The 15,964-nt window shown below is 36.0% G+C and overlaps 1 protein-coding gene across 4 annotated transcripts in view; it reads left to right on the top strand.

The window, feature by feature from the left end:
* Positions 1–705: 705 nt before the first annotated feature.
* LOC143231936 (neuronal acetylcholine receptor subunit alpha-7-like) overlaps positions 706–15,964 on the top strand; it is a 131,476-nt gene continuing 116,217 nt past the window's right edge. For all 4 annotated transcript variants that reach the window (XM_076466814.1, XM_076466812.1, XM_076466815.1 and 1 more), the window contains exon 1: positions 706–1,214. In XM_076466814.1, coding sequence (XP_076322929.1) covers positions 1,133–1,214 — 82 coding nt within the window. In that variant the 5' untranslated portion in view covers positions 706–1,132. The remainder of the gene's footprint in view (positions 1,215–15,964) is intronic.

Here is a 15,964-nt window from a genome sequence, read left to right as displayed (position 1 = left end):
ACTATGAAAAAAATCCGACGTTCGATTCCCCGCGGTTGACACACCAAATAACAAATTGTGGTTTTGCATTGCACAATAGCTGTTACACTAAATGACGTTTATACAGTTTTTGTTACTTATCGTGCGCTAAATTATTTTTTCCAGAAAACATTATAAAGCAGAACGTTTTGTCGAAAAACAGGCCCTGGTTTTAGAAACATAAAGCTTTTAAATATTATCATTTTTCTCAGTATAACAAGGTGAGAAATTTTGTAGCATTATTTATAAAGTCTCTATATCGATCCAGCTTCTCTCTGCCTCAATAGGTCGCTGTAAAGTATACCATTTTAAAGGCCTTCCTTTCTGACAACCATCTTATATTTGAGCCTGAATTTATATGATAGGTATTCGAAACCTAAATTTCTTTATTGGACGACAGACTTTTTTTTTGTCGGAAATGTGTAACAGTAGTAATATTTTTGATGAGTTTAATTATTCTGCGGTGGGAGTTTCACGAGATTTTTTTTTCACATTCTCTTATTCCAACGGATTAAAATCTCGTGTAATGGCTCGGAAGATTTAGTCCACAACAAGAAATACTTAATGAAAGAGAGCTTCTCGCCCTATCTCGCCATACACAAGTCACGACGATTCTTCGAATTCGCCTTACGTAGTGGGCCTTTTACGCTCAGGCATTCATTGACATGCGCAGTTCCAGCACGCGAGGTAGAGTTGTAGCAGCGCCGTAGCTTATGTATGGACGTCTGAGAAGTGCTGAGAATTATGAATCTGAAACAGATTTGAATAATAGATATTCTGAAAACTAATCATCAACACGTGGCTTAAGATGTGTAATGATTGTTCTCAATTAGTGAGTTCAGACGTTGAAGGCCATAGCCTCCAAGAAAGCACATTGCCCCGAACTTTTGACTGCTATGAAATGTAACAGTTTGTCAGTAGAAATTCTGACGCATCAGTTGGGGTCCTTTCCGCAATGTTAAATTTCTGGTGGGGCAAAATCTCTGGTAAGGGCCCCCCAACACTGGGACTTACCATCGTTGTAGATGTATTTTTAGTCGAGACACCTTCGTCTTATTAAATCATTGAGAATAACAGATTATTGTCATTATTCTGATTAAAACGATCTCTTACTATGGAAGAAACGAAGCCCTCCTCAAGGCGGCGACTTCGGTCTCACTGGCTTCTGATTTTGGTGTTTTCTTGTCTTCCAAATGGTGAGTACAGAATATCTTTCACGAATAAATTAAAGAGCTCTTTAATTTCGAAAACCATTACAAATTAAGATTTAAACGTACAGTATAAATTACTAAAACTTAAGAAAATGAAGTAACTCTCTAATAAATACAATTAATAACCACGCCATTGTTATAAAACATACTCAGTGGATTCTAGCAAAATCTTGACTACGTTGACCGGGTAATGTACAACTCGTGAACGTTTAGTTAGTGAATTTATTAAAAAGCCTTTTAAGAAATGTTTTTAGGGGGGGAACCCAAAATATAATAAAGAAAAACTCATGATCCGCAGGTTTCACTTTTAAGTTAAAAAGGCATTTGTTCTGTTTTATTCATTTTGGGGTAGAACAATAATTACACGTATACTACATCTATACCTAAAACTGCATGTTTCATTAGTATTAGATAACAAATTAAGCATATAATTAGGTTCGTTTATAATCATTATTAACTCTTTGAGGTTCATACATCCACAACGAATCTCTCACTTTACACATAAAATTATTCCTTCCTATAAATAACTAATTCTACTTCTTTTGAAAGAAAATCATTAATTGTAAATGTTTATTTTCAACATATTACAGAATGAAAACAAAGTGACTGATGAAAATGTTTTATTGACCAACACTTTGTTGAAAAATGTTCAGGTTCTTAAGGTAAACAAGCTCATGGAAGACATTATATTCGAAGGACTTTTTCTAGACTTCAATTATTAAATAAAATTTTCTTCTTTCTTTTTTTTTTTAGCATGTGGTATTTGGTTAACCACAACGAGATCCAATTAACATTTGAGGTCACTTTGTCATGTGACGGGTTTTTACCAATCACTATCTTAAAGGGGTTTCAGCTGCAGTCAGATTAAAACGTGGACTAAGAGAGTTTGTTTGTTAGTATTTTTAATTTCGCTCAAAGCTACTCGAGGGCTATCTGCGCTAGCCGTTCCTAATTTAGTAGCCTAAGACTAGAGAAAAGACAGCTAGTCACCACCACTCACCGCCAACTCCTAGGCTACTCTTTTACCAACGAATAGTGGGATTGACTGAGACATAATAGCGTCCCCACGGCTAAAAGGGCGAGCATGTTTGGTGTGACGGGGGTTCGAACTCGCGACTCTCTAATTATGTATGATTCGAGTGCCTTAACAACCTGGCCATGCCGGACCTCTAGGAGTATAATTCCATTTTGTGAAGTTATTTTTTCTCGCAATAAATAAATAAAAATAATCACTGATATTTATTTATAAAAAATGGAAACTCCATTATCTCATGCTTTACGTGTCCAAAAGCATCCTGTGAATTATATTGTTTTATTTATATGTGAAAAGACCAAAATCTAAAATTCTTATATACGTGGTAATCATCCGTTCGTAGTGTTATTAGATGAAACATTACAGAGATTCTTTTATTATACATCTATCTTTGAAACAAATTCAAACAACCGCTATTTTTCCGAGAAATAATCTAAATATTAAGAAACTATTACCATGATGAACCATCCTTGGTTTTGAAGCTGAATGAAAATGGTTGATCATTACATAACCAAGTTATATACTCCGAACCAGTTCAAATAACTTGTTGTTTCACCATTATTAAATTTTCCATGTTGAATATACGTTTCCTGTTTTATCTTAAACTACTGTTGAATTATTCGCTGACCTTAAAGTAATCCTAACATAAGCTAGTAATAAAACTTTAGGGTACTGTTGCGAGAGTAGTTAACCTTAAGGTTAAAGTGTGACCTTAGCATTAACTGATTGTTGCAATATTACGTGTTTAATAATAATTTTTATATGGTATCCGATGGTGTTTTAAGAGAATTGACAGACAGTAACATAACTAGCACTTACGTTAACAGTAATGTTTACAGAAATACGCTGGCTAGGACATTTCCAAATCAGATACATTGAAAAAAAAGTGAATCTATATTGGGAATCTCATCTATATGCTTGACTGTTACCTTTGGAAAATGTATAACGTCACAGTTTTTGTATATAACTCTAGGAACACTAAGGCAACCAAAATAAAGTACCGGAAGTCCAAATAACTCCATTTTGTCTCTAGATAAAGAACAAAAATACACAGTTTTCATCACTGCATCATGATGACGAGATACCCAGTTAAAGTAAACATTTCACAGTCTCTTTTTCTCAACAAAAAGCTAAACAGTTGTCCATCTGTGCTGTGTTCACAATGAATATGGAAACAAGGTTTGTAGCGTTATAAGTCCGTAGACTTTCAGCAGTGTTACAAGGGGCATGGATTAGGTCATGGCATTGTTACCGTAGGTTCCTGCAACAACTAAAATGTCTTCCAAAATAAAATATTTATCATTGTCCCGCACTGTTGTATAACATCCATAATTCTCTTCCACTGAATTCGGATTGGATTAGCCTTTAGCAAGACCACTGTTTCTCGGCCAATTTGCCAGACAACACCCCGCGGCCAGGCGTTGGTCTTCGCGACCACAGTTATCTCTACGAGCACGAATAAACACAGCAATCTGACTTATTTAAATAAAACGTTGACTCATACTTCACCCATCCATCCCCAAAACCCGCTCACGACCCATCGTTTGAAAAACGCTGTGCTTGACGTTCTCTGTGTGTGTTTGTAAACGAAGGTTCTAGAAAACTGAAACAAATGTATTGAAGGGACTGAGTTAGTTCGGAGTAACCAAACAGTTAGTTTTATAGCGAGTGAGGGTCCTAAATGCGTGTAATGTCCCGACTGAAAAATTACTAGAAGATATAAGATCTTAAGTTAAATGTTTCCATGTGAACTACATGACTGATCTTTAGTGCCGTGTGAAGTGAGAGTGTGCAGTCGTGTAATATCCTTTTAATACGTGTTTAAATAGTTTGTAGTTCAGATAACTGAGTAAACGCTCTAGGCTTTTGTGGTAAGTGTTTCCTTTAAAAACTTCACTGAATTCACATTAATAATACCTACAAGCCTACAAAGAGCTGCGGGAACCAGCATATGGTGTGTGGGAAAGGATTTAGGAGGACGTTTAGCTATTTATCTATGTCTAAATCTTTGAATGGATATAACACTGGATGTAATTGTCTACCATATTAAAAAACATGATCGAATGGCATTCACAAGGAGGAAGTGTGAGTAAACATTTATTGAGTAATGTAATGTAATTTGAATAGCTTTGTGTGTGTGTTTGTTTGTTTGTTTGTTTGTTTTGAATTTCGCACAAAGCTACTCGAGGGCTATCTGCGCTAGCCGTCCCTAATTTAGCAGTGTAAGACTAGAGGGAAGGCAGCTAGTCATCACCACCCACCGCCAACTCTTGGACTACTCTTTTACCCACCAATACTGGGATTGACCGAAACATTATAACGCCCCCCACGACTGAAAGGGCGATCATGTTTGGTGCGACCGTGATTCGAACCCACGACCCTCGGGTGTGTGTGTGTAGGAGCTAACTTTACGGTGTCTTCTTTAACTGTGAGCCTTATATCACAGATCAAGTAAGTTGAAACATGGTACAACTTATACCAACACAAAAGTAAGTAGCTATCACTTTTAAACGTTTTGTAAGCTCTTCTTATTTGGAAAGAAATCACTGAAAATATTTGTAACTATTAAGTTCATTTGAATTCAAGAACGTTTAGTCACTTACGAATAAATAATGATACACTGCTGGACAAAATCTTAAGGCAATGAATATAAAGAAAAAATATGCATTTCACGTTGTTAGGCTCAACCACTTATTTGAGTAGAGCTTCGAAAAATGAAAATAAGAAAAGGGAAAATAAACAAAAACTTTTTTAGCATTCAGTGGGAGAAATGTGAACACTGTGAAATTAGCCTCAATACTAGCTGATCAAAAGTTTAAGACCATTCTGAAACGAAGCGTTAATCGGTAAACACGTAACGAAATTTAGTCATTTGTGTTCACGCATTAGCGTTATCAACATATTCCACTGACATCTCCTGTGTTACATTGGGTGAAAACATGGCAAAGGTTAAAAAGTTGACAGAGTTTGAACGTGGCAGAATTGTCGAGCTGCAAAAGCAAAATTTCTCACAACATGCAATCGCTAGTGAGATTGGGCGAAGTAAAACTGCTGTTGCAAATTTCTTAAAAGACCCTGAGGGATACGGAACGAAAATTTCAAGTAGTCGGTTCAAGAAAATTTCCCCGGCGTTGAGCAGGTGGATTCGACAGGTTGTTCGACAAGACACCAGCCGATCGTCGAACCAGATTAAGGCCCTTACGGACGCAGAACGCAGCTCAAGAACAATAAGACGGCATCTACGAGAGAAAGGCTTTAAAAACCGTAAACATCTTCAAAGGTAACGCCTCCTTGCACACCACAAAACAGCTCGGTTAAACTTTGGTGAGAAGCAACAAACATGGGACGTAGAAAAGTGGACGAAGGTTTTGTTCTCTGATGAGAAAAACTTTAACCTGGATTGTCTAGATGGCTTCCAACATTTTCTACACGACATAGTGGAAGAGGTTCCATCATGATCTAGGGTGCTTTCTCTTTTCATGGAACAATGGAGCTTCAGGTTATACAGAGGCGTCAAACAGCAGCTGGCTACATTGGCATGTTGGAGAGAGCATCCTTATTGACTGAAGGCCCTCGCTTGTGTGGAAATGACTGGATTTTTCAGCAGGACAACGCTGCAATACACAATGCCAACAGGACAAAGGACTTTTTATGGCGAATAACGTGATTCCTTTGGACCATCCAGCGTGTTCGCCCGAACTGAACCCCATTGAAAATGTTTGATGGTGGATGGCATGGGAAGCCTATAGAAATGGGCATCAATTCCAAACAGTGGATGATCTTCGTGAAGCCATCTTGACCACTTGGAATAATATTCCAACCAGCCTTCTGCAAACGCTTATATCGACCATGCCAAAGCGAATGTTTGCATTTATTCGCAATGACGGCCATGCAACTTACTACTAAGACCTCTTGTTGGGCATTTCCTACCCTGTTTAGGACTTCTTTTTTGTATGGTCTTAAATTTTGACCATCTAGTATTTAGGCTAATTTCATAATATTCACATTTTCCCAATTAAATACTAATTTTTCCCCTTTTCTTACTTTCATCTTTCGAAGCTCTACTCAAATAAGTGGTTGTGTCTAACAACCTAAAATGCATATTTTTTCTTTATGTTCATTGGCCTTAAGATTTTGGCCAGCAGTGTATATTGCCTGTTTTTACTTGTTTGTTTGCTGTTAAACGCAAATAAGCACAGAGGTACCTGTTCTGTGCGTACCGCAATAACCTATCCTTAAATTCTAGCGCCATAAACCCTCGAGATCACGAGTGTAGAAAAATATGATGAAACGCTGTCTCATTACTTTTGTGCAGTTTAATAACCATAGAAGGAAATAAGCTCATTTTATTCATTCGGTTTTTTAATTAATCAACAGTATAGTCGGTTTGTTTCGCGGAATGCTACACGAGAGCTATCTCCGTCGTCCCTAATTTAGTAACGTGAAGGAGCTAGTCATCGCCACCCACCGGCAAACTTGGGCTACTTTTTTACCAATGAAAAGTGGGATTGATTTAATATAATAACGCCTCCATGACTGAAGGGATGAGTGTGTTTGACGTGACGGGGATTCGAACCCACGACCCTCAGATTACGACTCGAGTGCCTTAACCACCTGGCCATACCGGGCCTAAGTAGCATATTTCATACTATGCTTCATTTAGACTCGTTTTTACTTATCGTTCCTAACGAAAAACAACAACAAATTTTCATTTTATATATATTTTAGTATTATTACTTGCTTTTCTTGATGACGAGAAACTCACTTGAAATAAAATTTTGTCTCAGAACAGCTGGTATGGGTATAAACAGTTTTATTGATAAGGAGAGAACAACGTTTTGACCTTCCTAGGTCATCTTCAGGAAGGTCGAAACGTTGTTCTCTCCTTATCAATAAAAGTGTTAATACCCATACCAGCTGTTCTGAGATTCATTACTTGCTTTTATTTTTTGATAAATTAATCTTTGTTTTTCTAGGAACTACAAACGTTTTAAAATTCAAAGAAGTAAATCTAGTACAACTGAAATTGACATTTCTAGACCTCACACTAAACTGTGATTTTCACCGTTTTTCTGTGACCCTTCCAATAAAGATATCAGACAAAACACTCGATGGTTATTGTACATATTTCCGAGTTAATTAATGCATAATAACAACATAACGTTCGTTGTTTGTTTCTTTCTTTCTCTTCTTGGCGTACTTAATGTTGGTTCGCGTGAACAGCGTTTTAACTGTAACAACAATACAGCAGTTGTTGCTAAGGCAGAAGTAAATTTAATTTATAATAAAGCTAATTTAGAGTAATTGGTGTACATGGTGGTGTGTAAAAATTGGGTGAATATAGAATGTATTAAACAAAAAATGCTTATTATTTATAACAGGCAACTTTTTAATTTAATTACTTCTAATTAATTAACTTCTTTAGTTCGTGAAAAACTTGGTCATTTCGACGAAGAATTTTCCCTATAAACGAGGGAGAAAAAAATTAATTATAACGAAACAATTGGAGTTTTCCATTGTTTGTTTAATGTTTGTCTTTTATATATAACTAAACAAAAGATGTTAAATTTTATCCCTACATTTTCACTACACCAAAATTATTGACTCGGGTTTTTTCGTTCATGAAGAAATTCAATATGGTTTTGAAAATAATAGTCTCTTTCTTGCTTGTGGAAAAAAAATTCTCTGACCTAACTTGGAGTTCATCTTCAGCTGAGTAAGTTTTAAATTATTTTGTTTAATAATTAATGTTATAAATTTGTTTCTGTCTCAAAACGGAAATGTTCTAAGAAATATTTCATAGCTTTCAAAATAGAATGAATTTTTCAATACTTTCATAAGTTGTTTGTTTGTGTGTACGTTTGTCATCAGGATTTCTCAAAAATGGCTTAATGGATTTAAACGAAACTTGGTATACATTTGGACTATGATTCAACCTAGAAGTAATTAATTTCTGGATGATCAAGGTCACAGAAAGGTCAAGAAAATATTTTTAAAATTATTTGTTAACATCGAGACAAATTTTTCACTCTGCTTTTGCTCTATAACTCAGTCAAAAATGATTGGATTATTTCTCATTATTCTGGCTGAAATGATCCGTGTCTGTTAGTAATAGTCCTCCGCTGGTACAGTGGTAAGTCTATGGATTTACAACGCTAAAGTCAGGGTTTCGATTCCTTCAGTGGACTCAGCAGATAGCCCGATGCAGCTTTGTTATAAGAAAACACACGCCGTTAGTAATGACAGATATTCGTACATGATTTCGTGTTTTTCAAGAGCTGAATTTGTTTAATTATTTGTTTGTAAGCATCATCGATAGCCCATTCAATACGTTAGAAGTGTTTTTAGTATGGTTCAACAATTACAGAAAAAAATTTGTACTGAGAAAAATTGTAATTCGCTGTTAACACGTTTGCAAGAAATTCGATTATCATTAATTACATATTTAATTATTATTACCTAATTTTTAGTTTTTTTAAACCAAGATTATAAATTAGATAGCAGATTTTTAACCAATAAAAGCTTTTAAAAAGTCTGGAATATTATCTTTGAAACCTTTCATTAAAGGTATTTACTTCTTAAGAAGATATCTAATATATTACTATAAATCCAATCTTCTCCAGTTCATCTAGCAGTACGATTCTTCATAAAAAAAAAAAAACGTAGGTGTCCAAGATAAATTATTTGATAAACTCAGTGACGTGTGTGTTAATTCGACCTTAACAAAAGAGTGTGTGTGGGTGTTTTTCGTATAGCAAAGCCACAAAGGGCTATCTGCTCAGCCCACCGAGGGGAATCGAACCCCTGATTTTAGCGTTGTAAATCCGGAGACATACCGCTGTACTAGCGGGGGACCCTCATCAAAAGAACCTTCTAAAAATAAGCCCTTTTTCTTAAACCAAATCATCTGTTCTGATCATTCTAAATTATTTGTGTTTAATTTCACGATTCTCAATCTATTATATAAAACAATTTTGAAATGCTTTTGTTCATTGAGCAGCGACGTTGCTTTGGTATTTATATGAAAGGGCCTAAATTCTCCCATATTGACCGTTACTATCTTAATTTTTAGTATGACTTGAACATTGTGTTAAAATTTGTAACAGCAATATTGCGTTTCCTCTAGAAGCATTCACTGAAAATGGACCGAATCGTTTTTTATTTATTTTTTTTTGTTACTGCTAGTTAACTTTTTGCCTACAGATATAATTACTAGTGCGAAATTGCTTAGAAGGCAGTAAGTTTGTTAAATATCTCATCGATTAAGGCCCAGCATGCCCAAATGGTTGGGACGTTTGACTTATGATCTAAGTGTCGCGCGTTCGAATCCTTACCCCACCCAACATGCTTGTCTCTTTCAGCCGTGGGGCCATTATAATGTGACGATCAATCACATTGGTAAAATTAGTTGGTAATAGAGTAGCTCAAGAGTTCAAGTGGATGGTGATGACTAGCTGACTTCCCTCTAGTCTTTTACTACTAAATTAAGAACGTCTAGCGAACGCAGCCTTCATGCAGCTTTGCGCGAAATACAAACCAATCACAATTCTGATAAGAGACGTCAGCACGAAACAAAATAACTATCAAATAGGTTTATTGAATATTTACACTTTGTGCATTTTACAAAACAAAGAATTAATAATAAGTAGGCACCTGAAAAAAAATAACTCAAGAATCAATCGATAGATACATTTTTCAACCGACACAGGAAATGCTTTCATTTTAAACAGCTTTGGTAACTAAACTAGAATGTTTGATTTTGCCCCCAGTGGCTCAGCGGTATGTCTGTAGACTTACAACGCTAAAAACCGGGTTTTGATACCCGTGGTGAACAGAGCACAGATAGCCCATTGTGTAGCTTTGTGCTTAATTCAAAACAACAACAACGTATGATTTTAACTCAATATTTAGAATATAATTTCCCCGCTAATTACCTATTTCCCTTTGAGATATAAAACAATGAAGTTGCTTGTTGGTTGTTCTTGTTGTCGGTAATTATCTTCTCGCCGAGTTAAGAAGTGAAAGTTAAAGGACGTTCAACATGTTGATTTGTGTATTACGTGACGAAATCAAGCCTGTACTCCTAACTCTTACTTCCTGGACGGTTTGCTTTTTTGTTGTTGTTGTTTTTGAATCACGCGCAAAGCTACACGAGAGCTATCTGCGCTAGCCGTCCCTAATTTAGTAGTGTGAGACTAAAGGGAAAGCAGCTAGTCATCACCACCCACCGGCAAATCTTGGGCTACTCTTTTACCAACGAATAGTGGGATTGACCGTCTCATTATAACGCCCCAACGGCTGAAAGGGCGAACATGTTTGGTGTGACCGGGATTCAAATTTGCGACCCTCAAATTACAAGTCGAACGCCTTAACCCACCTGTCCATGCCGGGCCTTCCTGGACGAAACGAATCTCTCAGAACTGTTCCGGGTTCCATCATTAATTGTGTGCTTTTTGCTTAAAATAATGTATGGCACCATATCAACTGAGTTTTTAAAAATAAATAGCTATTTGCATGCTACTGTCACGTGCTACCATCGCGTGCTACCATCAGCCACTTTTATGTCGGTAAAACCATTGCTAGCTTATAGACATTTTGTTACTAAACTAATAAAGTACAGATCTGGTATACAACTGACAGCATAATTTTGCATAGTTTGATTACCCGCAAAGGGTAGAGTGAAAAATATCCTACTGTGTAAGTTTTTAGTGGGAAAACAATGACAAAGAAGTTTGCTGTAGTTTAGACAACTGACATATTAATCACTAAAAAAAAAAAAACTTAGTTCTTCTGAAGAAGAATAGTAAGTTATTCGAAAGCGCTCGAGTTTTGGGTCTCGTTTGTTTGTTTGTTTGTTTTTTGAATTTCGCACAAAGCTACTCGAAGGCTATCTGTGCCAGCCGTCCCTAATTTAGCAGTGTAAGACTAGAGGGAAGGCAGTTAGTCATCACCTCCCACCGCCAGCTCTTGGGCTACTCTTTTACCAACGAATAGTGGGATTGACCGTCTCATTATAACACCCCTATGGCTGAAAGAGCGAACATCTTTGGTGCGACCGGGATTCGAACACACGACCCTCAGATTATGAGTCGAACGCTTCAACCCACCTGGCCATGCCTGGCCTTTGGGTCTCGTTTGAAAACATTAAAATACTAATGAAATACGACTGGGGTGTTTATTAAGTTAGGTAGAAATTCCCAGCTTAAATATCTTCTAAACCCAGGGTATATCACCTTCGTTATATTCACCTTTACTGCATTTTCTTTACTAGCGTAACACTGTTGTTTTCTCTCTCTCTAATTATGAATAAACAGTCATTTACTTGTTTTACTTCCACTCCATTTATATATAATTTGTTATGGATATCGTTTGAAATAATATAAACAGAATTATAAAATGAAAATATTTTTATTATCTACAACTGGTTATTGTACTTTACTGGGCTAAGCAGGACCTACTGAGTCTCGTTGTCATAAAAAACACGCTTCAAAATTTGGGGGCGATGGATACGTTATGAGGGTGATAGTCAAATACAACTCACAAGAGTTGGCAACAAACACTTTTGACTAGTTGCCGTCCCTTTAGTAGTCTATCAGTTCAAAATTAGGGACAGCTCGCGAGATTGTCTTTTTGCAACTTGGCACAAAATCCAACTAAACATATTCATTAGTTTGTTCAGTGGAATTTTCACTTTAAAACTGTGTATGTTTTCATGTTCCAGTTTCGCGCGCGCGTGTGTGTTTTCTTATAGCAAAGTCATATCAGACTATCTGCTGTGTCCACCGAAGGGGAATCGAACACCTGATTTTAGCGTTGTAACTCTGAAGACTTACCGCTCTACCAGCGGGTAACACAGTTTCGCATGATCTCACAAGTTCGCACGTAAAGTTGTAAGTGAAATCGAAAAGCAATAGTTACAGTTCTACAAACTATGCCTGTGTGTATATAAAATATACCTACACGTGCAACCACGTTTGTATCTATGCGCTAAATTACACAGTTTTCTAAGAAATCAACCTGTTGTCTTAAAGATCATTCATCGTAACGTTAGGAAACATTCCACATATAGATATAACAATGGAGTAATAGAGCTGCTGTATAAGCGTTATAAAAAAAATAACAAAAAAACTATGTCCAACACGCAATGCGAAATCTTCGGAACGTCGCGAGACGAACTTAGCATAGCTATTCGTTGTGACTCCAAAATTCTTCTTAATGCAAAATAGGTCAAAATTCCCAATGCATAAATTACGATTTTTATCGATAACCCGTTATAGCTTTACAGTTGACATTCGTTTTCTAAAATTACTACACTGGTATCATTTCGTATTTAACTTTTCTGAATTGTGTTCTTTATATTTTTTTCAAGTTACCTAAGCCTACATTGATTTAATTGCTGGAATGATTCGAGGAAAGTATGTCAATAGAAATGCGCATCAACACAAGACTACTGTTTGAAACTATAATTTTCACTCTGACGTTAACCGCTAAGCCTAAGTCTGACAACAGCTGCTTCAATATATCGAAAAACCTGAAGCCACCCGTGTATGTTTGTTTAATACTTCCATAACAACTATATTGAAGAAATGTATGTGTCGCTTTCACTCCCACCGAAATATGTGCCTCAACATCGAGTGTATAATTTAATGTACTATGAGCTAATAGTGATGCTTTACTATGATGATCTAAGTCCCACGTGATCGTCGATAACACAGCACCAGCTAAATGTGGAATTTAAACATGCGCAGAGACAGATGATCTAAGTCACACGTGATCATTAATAACACGGCACTAGTTAAATCTGGAGTTCAAACATGCTCAGAAGCAGATGATCTAAGTCACAACACTTTCCGTTAGCCATAAAACGAGCTTGTTCCACATTTTGTCAATGTTTCTTTAAGTTATCATACTTGTACAACATTGTTCAACTATGATAGTCAGATTTTAACTAAATTGTTGCATATTATTGCTATTTTTTTCTCTGGTGATTTTCAACTCAATGTTTGAATTGGATCGATGTGATGCAGTGTAATTGTTTACTGGATTTGCCTTGTGCAATTTATTGGATTTACGGTTTATCAGCATGTGTTTGCACTTGACGTGAATCGAAAATAGCCTCGTTAGAAATTGAACTTTTAACTTAAAAGGAAATAACAAATGTAATTGTGTAATAAAACTGTAATATAAGGTAAAAAATTAAAGCTGTTTTGTTATAGATCATAATGACAAAGCAACACCATCAACATAAATAATGTGGGAGTGTACGTGCGCAATATTAAAAGTAAAAAGAAAATTAATGGTAAAAAACGAGGATATGATCAAAACGTAATTAACTATTTGTATAATTGATAATAAATAATTTTAAAAGTAAAAAAATATCAAATGTAGCTGATCAGATAACAATGTATAAAACGTTAAAACTGCAGATTAAAATTGTCCAAAGTCAACAAATAATGCGTAAAATTCTCAAGAAATATTAAGCTTGCAAGCGAGAAAAATGTTTGTTTGTTTGTTTTTGAATTTCGCACAAAGCTACTCGAGGGCTATCTGTGCTAGCCGTCCCTAATTTAGCAGTGTAAGACTAGAGGGAAGGCAGCTAGTCATCACCACCACCCCCAACTCTTGGGCTACTCTTGTACCAACGAATAGTGAGATTGACCGTCACATTATAACGCCCCACGGCTGAAAGGGCGAGCATGTTTGGCGCGACGGGGATGCGAACCCGCGACCCTCGGATTACGAGTCACACGCCTTAACAGAAAAATGTGAAAAATTAAATGTCTCGAGTACAACAAACGTTTACCATAATCTGAAGCCTAGTTTTATAGCTTCACTAGTTAAACAAAGTATAATAACGCCAACACTGGGCTTAATTTAAATACTTTAAAGAAACAACGTGAGTCCGATTATAAGGCGAGGATTTTTGAAAGTTTTGCTTTGCTGCAGGACGCATTGATATAATTTATCAAAGAACTATATATTGTAGCTTGTTAGCGTCATCTTAGTTTGGATTAACGAAAACTACCAACCTTCGACACATTTTCTTATTTAAACTCTGTAATAATAATAGTTTACAATGATACTTCAGTGTCACCAACCTTTTTAACGCACCTTTTAAGCAAGACATTTAAATCTTTTCTTGAAATTATCAAATAACATTTAGGAACAGCTGATTTTGTGAGATCCTACTGGTAAAAAAACATGTGTAGTAACTGCTATAAGAGATTTACTGGCATTTTTACAAATGAAAAAAAGCATTTTTGTTTGTTTGTTTTTTAATTTCGTGCAAAGCTACTCGAGGATTATCTGCGCTAAACGTCCCTAATTTAGTAGTGTAAGACTAGAGAGAAAGCAACAAGTCATCACCGTTCTTCACCACTTCTTGGGCTACTGTTTTATCAACGATTAGTGGGATTGGCTATAACGTAATGGCTGAAAGGGCGAGCATGTTTGATGTGACGAAAATTCGAACCCGTGACCCTCAGATTATGAATCGAACGCCCTAGCCATCTGGCCACGCAGGGCTATAAATATTTACTTTTGGCAAAGTTAATCCTATTTGAGCGGATTAATACTATGTTATTAAGCACACAAGGCTGTAACATTCATGGAAGATATTACAGTGGTACTTTAAGATGATATCTTTTTATTGTTAATCGAATTAAGAGTTCTTGAGTATCCGCTTTTTCGCGTAACCCCCTCTGATTAAATCAGAGAGTTAGAATAAAATACGTGGAGAAATATGCAATCATAAATACTCCATCAGTAATGTAACAAGTTACAGTTAAATACCTTACACTGAAATAAGACTGCTTAATTTTGTCACACACAAAAAGTTAAATAAAATAGCTACTTGCTATAGGAAGAAGATGAAATTCCGAGCATATATATATGTATGATAGAAAAATTGCCTCTTTTAGTACCAATTAACTTTAAGTATGCAACTAAATATCAAAAAATAAAAACGCGTAGTTAATGTGAATGTGAATGTGTTTTACCATTTAAATGGCCAGTGTTTAGCTGGTTGCCCTTTTCAGAGAGGGACAATGGGCGCATGAATTGCCCCAACAGAAATGTGTTAATACATATTATTTAAAACTGGACAGTTATTTTCGGGATAGTCGTATATCATTCTTTAAAACCTATATGGTAATATGCTCCCCACCCAGCGGCTTAGCAGAAATTCTGGAGACTTCTTACGCTAAAAATCGGGATTTGATATACCTGTGGTGGGCACGACACAAACTATTATAAACAGTTATGTGAAAACGTTAGGACACTCTATGAGAACCTGTGTATTTGTGTAACAATTTTGGATATATAGATATTTAATCTCAATTTTAACAATACTGAGAGATTACAGGAATATAACTAAACAATTAAAACTGAAAAAAATACTTTTCAAGATCTTCTGTACGTGTAATTCTACAAAAATGCGTATTCTAACTGAGGAAAAAGTTAGGACACCCCCACATTTATTCCCACTTAAAATGGCTCAACTCACACACAGGTGTATAACACCAGGTGCACATGATTAGAAGATCGTTACTCAACATTTTGAATGATGCTTGCTCTATTTAAACCTGAGACATTTAGTTTGGTGTGCTCCTGACTGTTGAAGTGAGAGTGAGCACCATGGTGAGAGCAAAAGAGCTGTCTGAGGCCTTCAGAAAGAAAATTGTAGCAGTTTATGAGTCTGGTA

The sequence above is a fragment of the Tachypleus tridentatus genome, chromosome 11 (assembly GCF_004210375.1).
Source record: "Tachypleus tridentatus isolate NWPU-2018 chromosome 11, ASM421037v1, whole genome shotgun sequence".
NCBI lineage: Eukaryota > Metazoa > Arthropoda > Merostomata > Xiphosura > Limulidae > Tachypleus > Tachypleus tridentatus.
This window is presented reverse-complemented; position numbering and strand designations above follow the sequence as displayed.